This window comes from Pongo abelii, chromosome 9 (assembly GCF_028885655.2).
Source record: "Pongo abelii isolate AG06213 chromosome 9, NHGRI_mPonAbe1-v2.0_pri, whole genome shotgun sequence".
NCBI classification, from domain to species: Eukaryota; Metazoa; Chordata; class Mammalia; order Primates; family Hominidae; genus Pongo; species Pongo abelii.
The window spans coordinates 85,418,746-85,426,528 of NC_071994.2; the positions used below are offsets into that span (position 1 = coordinate 85,418,746).

General features: G+C 37.6%; 1 protein-coding gene across 7 annotated transcripts in view; it reads left to right on the forward strand.

The window, feature by feature from the left end:
- ANKRD42 (ankyrin repeat domain 42) overlaps nucleotides 1-7,783 on the forward strand; it is a 73,964-nt gene that overhangs the window by 64,065 nt on the left and 2,116 nt on the right. For 3 of the 7 annotated variants that reach the window (XM_024254705.3, XM_054523973.2, XM_054523974.2), the window contains one exon: nucleotides 3,991-4,073. In XM_024254705.3, coding sequence (XP_024110473.2) covers nucleotides 3,991-4,073 — 83 coding nt within the window. 7 annotated transcript variants of the gene reach the window in all.

Sequence of the window (7,783 nt, forward strand, 5' to 3'; positions counted from 1 at the left end):
AAAATATAACAGGATATCTTCATGACCTTGGGGTAGGAAAAAAATGTGTAGACTGGACTTCATTAAAATAAGACTTCAGTTCTTCAAAGATTATATGAACAGATTTGAAAAGGCAAGCCAAAGTGTAGAAAAACATATTTCCTTTCTTTCTCTCTGCTTTTCTTCCTTCTCTCCTATCTGAAAAAGAAGTTGTATCTAGAATATATAAATCAATGTGAAAAAGACAGTCCAGTAAAAAAAAACTGGGCAAGACTTGCATAGGCATTTCACAAAAGAAGATATCCAAGTGGCCAATAAACATGAAATTGTGCTCAAAATCACTGGTTATCAGAAATGTAAATTAAAACCCAAACAAGATACCAATATATACCCATCAGAATGGCAAAAGTTAAAACAGACGTTACCAAATGCTGGTGAGGATGTGGAACAACTGGAGATTTTATACACCAGTGGTGGCAGTGTAAATTGGTTACCACTTTGGAAAATTAATTCCTAGTGGAATTAGTACATGTTTCTTTGTGTACACAGATGGACACCAAAAATATATACAAGAATGTTCTTGTCAGCATTATTATATATCTCTCTCAAACTAGAATCATCTAAAAATTTCCTCAACAGTAAGAATCAATACATTTTGCTATATTCATACAATGGAATATTATATAGCAATGAAAATGTATGAATTACTACTCTACACATTACCACGAATGAACTTCACAAACACTATGCTAACTAAAAGGAAACAATATGAAAGAGTACATACTGTGTGAGTCCATGTAGTCCACAAATCAGTAAGATAAGTCAGTAGTGCCTAGGAAGGGGCAAATGGAGGCTTCTGGGATGCTGGTAATGTCTCATCTCTTTATCTTAGTCATGGTCACAGGGGTGTGTTCACTTTGTAAAAATTCATCAAGCTGTACCTTTTTTTTTCTTTGTGCTCTTTGGTATATATATTGTACTTAAAACATTAAATTTAAACTAATGTTTGAAGTATAATATATATATTTAAATATATACTTAATATATGTACTTAAATATAATGTAATAGCTTTGGCAGAGCTGTCTGTCCACAGAGAGAATTATGTAGCACTGAACTCATAGCTTCTGTCTCCAGAACCAGTATTATTCAGGAAGTCCTTATCTACAGCTTTGGGCCATGTTTGCTAATCAAGAATGACTGACTGGGAACCGGTAATATTCCATGGTTACCTTCCATGTTTCACTTAACCTTATTTTCTACCTACAAAGGTCTGGAACAAGGTTGAACTTTCATGTGGTCTCTACTGGGCTTCTCTCTGACCTATGACATCCTAGCTTATGTACCTAGAGTGGCCCATGGAGCAATTTGAGGACTTCAGTGAGTCTATCCATGTTCAACTCTTAGCTTGGGGAAGTTCTAAAAGTTTGTGATTTCCCTTTCTTTCTCTTTGTTTATACCCTACTTTTTTGGGGGAGAAGGGTTAGTTTTGACACTGTTAAGAAGTCTGTACTGGTAAGCAAGAAGGTGGAATTCTCTTATAGTTTCATATGCTGTCTAGAATTTCTCAGAGTGCATAGGCTTTTTGAAAAATAAGAATTCCATATATCCCAGCAGTAATTTGTAGATCCATAAACTGTTTCAACAATTTTATGTGTAGAATTTTAATCTGTTCGACAAACCTGTTAATTCTTTCAGGGCAAAAAAATACATACATTTTCCCCACAAGGATTATTGTCTAATTTTGTTGTAGTAATAGACTGCATTTACATTTAGAATTGCTTTTGGTGCCTAAGCATTATGATTCATGTATTTAGTATCTTAATATACAGTTCTGTTGAGTTTAGGAGAAAACATGTATTAGGGGAGAAATATAATTCTTGGCTGTGATGTAAGATAAAGAAACGAGTAATCTTGGTGAAAAATGTACTCCAAATGCAGAAACTTTTAGAATTTGGAGATTTGGAACCCTCAGTGAACACTTATGGAAGGCCTGTTGAATGCCAAACACATATTTTCTTTTGAAGTTGTATTTTAAGACTTGGTTTGATAGAACAAGTTACATATTTGGTGTTAGGAGGGACTTTGTAAAATTTGGAATCCTCTTCTAATATATAAAAGGTAAAGAAAAATAAGTATTACTGTCTTTGGAAGTCTTTAATTAATTTTTTTGAGACAGGGTCTCACTCTGTGCCCAGGCTGGCATTCAGGGTCATGATCTTGGCTCACTGCAACCTCCACTTCCCAGGATCAAGCAATCCTCCAGCCTCAGCCTTGTGAGTAGCTGGGACTACAGGCATGAGCCACCATGCCCAGCTAAATTTTTTTGTATTTTTTGTAGAGAGAGGGGATTGTTGTCCAGGTTGGTCTCAAACTCCTGAGCTCAAAGTGATCTGCCCACCACAGCCTCCTAAAGTGCTGGGATTACAGATGTGAGCCACCATACCCTGCCTGTTTCTGGAAGTCATAACTCTATTAAAGCACTAGAAAATTGGCTACATCTGACAAATAGCCACCTCTTCCCCCTAAATTCTCTATATTCTTTCTCTAGTTCCATCTAGTTAGATTAGGTTAAACTCCTGTGCCACCTGAGTGTTTTTCTTTTTTCTTTTTTTTTGAGACAGAGTCTTGCTCTGTCGCACAAGCTGGAGTGCAGTGGCGCAATCTTGGCTCACTGCAACCTCTGTCTCCTGGGTTCAAGCGATTCTTCTGCCTCAGCCTCCTGAGTAGCTGGGATTACAAGTGTGCATCACCAAGCCCAGCTAATTTTTGTATTTTTAGTGGAGATAGGGTTGGCCAGGCTGGTCCTGAACTCCTGACTTCAAGTGATCTGCCTGCCTTGGCCTCCCAAAGTGCTGGGATTATAGGCGTGAGTCATCGCACCTGGCCTCATCTTTAAAATATTGGTAATGCTACTTACTACACTTTATTTTGTATGTATAGTATGAAGAACAGTTGTATCATATGCCAAGTCCCAATCAAAGGTTTATTATTTTTCTTCAGACTAGCTGCTAAACTTTTTTTCAAGAGACCGTCTGTATTACCCTATGCCCACAAACACCTGGCCACTATAAGAGAAAGCTAGAAGTTTATCCTACTCTCAAGTTTGCAGCTGAGGGATATGGGAGGGACCAGATGCATGGTTGTTTTTCCAGGCAGCGTTGGATAATGGCAGCTTACTTACATGTTCACACACTATTGAGTTAAACTAACTGGACTCATTAGAAAAGGTGTGGGCAGGAACACCTTGGGGAACTAACTCCAGCCATGGGCTCTCCCCAGGGATATGCACCTTGTGCTGTTCTTGGATCCTCTGTGTTCAGAGCTGGCCTGCCTAACTAGATGCAGAGCATGTTTGATTGGAAGAATTACTCAAAGATGATTAACATCTCGTGACCATCCATTGTGTTTCTAGCCCTGCTTGCTCCTTCCCGTGGTATTTATTGATTCTTCTGTGCTGGGTCTTAAGAATACCAAGATGGATAAGAAATATTCAGAAACAGTGAGACCAGGAGACCAGGCAAAGTGCAAAATGAGACTAGAGCAGTAGAGGGATGCAGTACAAAAACAAAAGAGGGAATGGGGGAAGCTAGGGAATGATTTGCAGCACTATGGGACTGGCAAAAGAATCCAGAAGATGACATACTAACACTTGCAGTTACCAATATGTTGTTAAATATTAGTGTCTGGGGATCTGTTAGGTAGAGATAAAACTTAATGAGATAAGATGGAAAATTGGCTATATCTGACAAGTAGCCACCTCTTACCCACTAAATTTTCTATATTCTTTCTCTAGTTCTTAAGGTGCCTCCTAGTCATACGATTCAGCACAATATAATGCACTGTTACTTCAGATTTGGGAATTTATTCACATAAAATCCTAAAAGAAATTTAATCAGAGTTGAAAATACTAGCATGGTTAATTTTTTTTTCTTTTGAACAGGCAATGTAGAAAGACGAAAATGTGTGTTAGCATGAAAATTGTATTTGACCCTCTTTTCCTTTGTTTATAGGAAGACAGCGCTTCTTGTGAGTCAAACAAAGAGAAGAGGCGAGTAAAAAAAAACGTTTCTTCTGGAGGGGTGTTTGTGAGAAGGTACTAATCAGTGAAATAACTAAATTAACCTGCTAGATTTTTCTCTTTCATTAAAAAAATTGATATAAATGTGAGTCTATACAGACTCTCTCAGAATTACTCTGATATGCTTCTATTCCAATTCTGAAGGTAGAAATGTTATATTAAAGAGATTTAGAGATTTTTTAAATGACACGGACTCTGTTGTACACCTTCTCCCGATATTCTCTTATATATCTCTACACAGGGAAGTCAAGAGATTTATGAGTAATTAATTTTACAAGTATTCACATAAGCTTTAAAATATTAGCTGGTATAGTAATCAAAAGAAATCTAGTTTTAGATATTAAAAATTGTTAAAAATTCAATTATCGTTCCACAATAGAATTATATTTCTTTCACTTTCCAGAGAGTACCCTTCACTTCTAGTGTGGATATGTTTAAAAAAATTTTTTTTCAAATGATGTAACTGTAAGCTTTTTAAGAATATAGAGAAAAGGCAGATTTGACAGGATAAGAAAGACTTGGCTTTATTTTTTCCTCTTTTTCCCCTTGATTTTAAAGATTAGTAGTGCTTGGCCAACTAAAAAACAACTATGGCTTTTCAGTTCAGTTCTGACTTCAATTCCCTCTTTTTTCCTACCCCCCTCTCTTTTCTCTTCTCTTCCCTCCATGAGCTAGCAAAGATTTATAACTCTCTTGGGGCCAGCTGTGTAGCTCTTGTCTCCCCCTGAAGATCTGTCACTGGTTTTGGGCTTCCCTGGCAGCAGCCATCTCACCATTCCATAGACTGCCCACCCTTTGGACCCTTGCATGTACTTCATGTGGATGCTAAAGTCATTTTGACCTGGTATCATCAGAACTAGTTTGCTGTGACAAGAGTGCATTTGATGGCTGAAACCAGTTCAGCAGGTTAAGGATCTGTAAACAAGTGTTAAAAAATGAACTTTGGCTTCCAAGGTTAATCCCAGCTCTGCATTGTTGTGTAATCCTAGGCACAACTACTTAATCTCTTTATATAAAATATACCTACCTCATGTGGCTGTCATTGGGAGAATTAAGAGGTAGTAGAGGACTTGAAACAGATCTTACACAAAGTGCCCAATAAATGTTGACAACTATTATTACTATAGATTGAAAGCCACAGAAGACCTAAAAATAGTGAATATAAGGGTTATTAAAAGGATAGGTGAATCATTTTTTAACACTTGCTTACAGACCCTTAACCTGCTGAACTGGTTTCAGCAGTCAAATGCACTCTTGTCAGGGCAAACTAGTTCTGATACTAGGTCAAAATGGCTTTAGTGTCCACGTGAGATAGATGCAAGGGTCCAGAGGGTGGGAAGTCTGGGGTATGGTGAGAGGGCTCCTGCCAGGGAAGCCCAAAACCAGCGACAGATCTTCAGGGGGAGACAGGAGCCACAGAGCTGGCCCCAAGAGAGTCATAATTCTTTGCTAGCTGGAGGGAAAAGAAGAGAAAATAGAGGCAAGTAGGAAAAAAGAGGCAATTGAAGTCAGAACTGAACTGAAAGCCATAGTTGTTTTTTGGTCAGCAAAGCACATTTATTGGGCACTTTGTGTGAGATTTGTGCCAAGCCCTTAACTATCTCTTAATTCTCACAAGAGCCATATGAAGTAGGTATATTTTATAGATAAAGTAGTTGTGCCTAGGATTATACAATGCTGATCTGGGATTCTAACCTTGGCAGCAAAAGTCTGCATTCTCTTAAACATTACTGGGATTTCAAAACCATTTCTCTCCTCTTCTGGGACTACACACAGCCTTACTTTTCCCCTCTAACTTGATGCTAAAGTTAATCCCAACCCTGGAAATAGTTTGTTATACTTGCTCCAGTTTTCTCTAATTTCTTCCTGTACCAGTGAGGTAGAAAACACCAGAATAGTGTTGTAATAAAAACATACACACCCTGTGGCAGAGGTTCCCTGGTTGTCCTCCAAAATCCATTCTCCCTTCTTCTGTAGTGGGAAGGATTTATCTGGGTCTGTGGCCGCGCAGGATAAGAACTTCCCAGCTTGCCTTTGCAGCCAAGAGACCAAGTTGTGTTCAGAAGGATGTGAGCAAAAATGTTATGTAAAACCTTAGGGTCATGGCTATAAAGCCACCTCTTGCTCTCTTTTTCTTCTGGAATGTGGATGTGGTGATGAGTCAGCCACTGGACCTTGTGAATGAGGGCAACACCAGGATGGCGGAGCAGTAAAATAAGGAGCAAGGGCCCTGACACCATGGAGCTGACATATTAGCCCTAGAATGTTTACATTGGACTGTAAGAGAGAAATAAACCTAATCTTATTTAAGCCACTACTATTCTGGATCTTGTTACAGCAGCTAAATTAAAATTATAATACAATTACCAAATTATGTATATTCATTCATAAGTCATATACCTATATTATTGAAACATTTAGGTTAATGAAACAAAAAAAAAACGAAAAGGATATTAAAGAGATTTAAGTTATTTTGTTCCTATGACTCAGTAGGTTGTCCATCTCATGAGAAAGAGTACTCAGGTTGAACCCTACTAGTATATTGAGTGACAGCATGAGAGGGTGAGATTTGGAGTTAAAGACCTGAGTCCCTGTGACTTACTTGCTGGGGGACTGTGGACAAGTTACTTCACTTGGCTAAACTTGTTTCTTCAGCTGTAAAATGAGGATACCATCTACCTAAGAGGAGAGCTGTGAAAACAGGTGAGCACATATATGTTATTTAGCATATTTGCTCTCATATAGTCAATGATAGCTTTTTTTTTTTCAAAATAGCAATCAGTAGTTTCAGTGATAATGACCACAGCCTTTCCCACTGCCCCTTTTTTAAATATTAAAAAATACTTAAAAAAGTGTTACATATCCAAATTCTTCAAGTTTGACAACATTATAAGCTTTTAATTGTTTTTCCAATATGGTGAGGGTTTTTCCTGACTCTTGCCAAGTCCTTACATACTCTTGCCCGGCCTATTCTGTCACCAAAGCAGTATGGATAGGCAGGTTACACTGTGGCTATAAACATGGTGAAAGTAGCTAATCCTTTTGGAGGCTTCTTACCACTCATAGAAAATGCCTAAAAGGTGTATTATGCTCACTCAGTATGAATGCAGTATTTTCAGCATACCCATAATTAAATATTTAAAATATTAAAAAGTTTGGATTAAGGTCAACTGAGATTTATGAATATCATTTATTCCACAGGCGTTTAACAAGTACCTCATATGTGTCTAGAGGCCTTCTGAGAACTTGTAGTTTAGTGTAGGAAAAAGATACATATAATTGCTCTTTCATAGTGAGGTGCAAGTGCTGGAATAGAGGTATGGTTTTAAGGCATATAGAAACACAATCCTTTCATCCTTATTTCATATATTTCCATCACCGAAACAAAAATTTACCCGAACCCCAGAACCACCATCAAAATGAAGTTTTGTGGAAAGGATATAGGATCTAAAAGTAATGGGGACAGGGTATGGTATGCATATTTCTATTCTTCTGTTATTGGATACAAAGCACTTTGTTTGCTAAACCCCTACAATGAGAAAGAACGCAGATCTATTTAATATTTAGTGGCTGTATAACTTGGGAATATGTATATTTATTTGTTGGGGCTTGAGAAGGTCCAATAAATGGCATACCTCCTTTCCATCTGGGTTGTGAATATAACTAAGATGAAGAATGAATAAACTAATATAGAGGCCTAAAAAACACCTTTATTTGCTGATAAA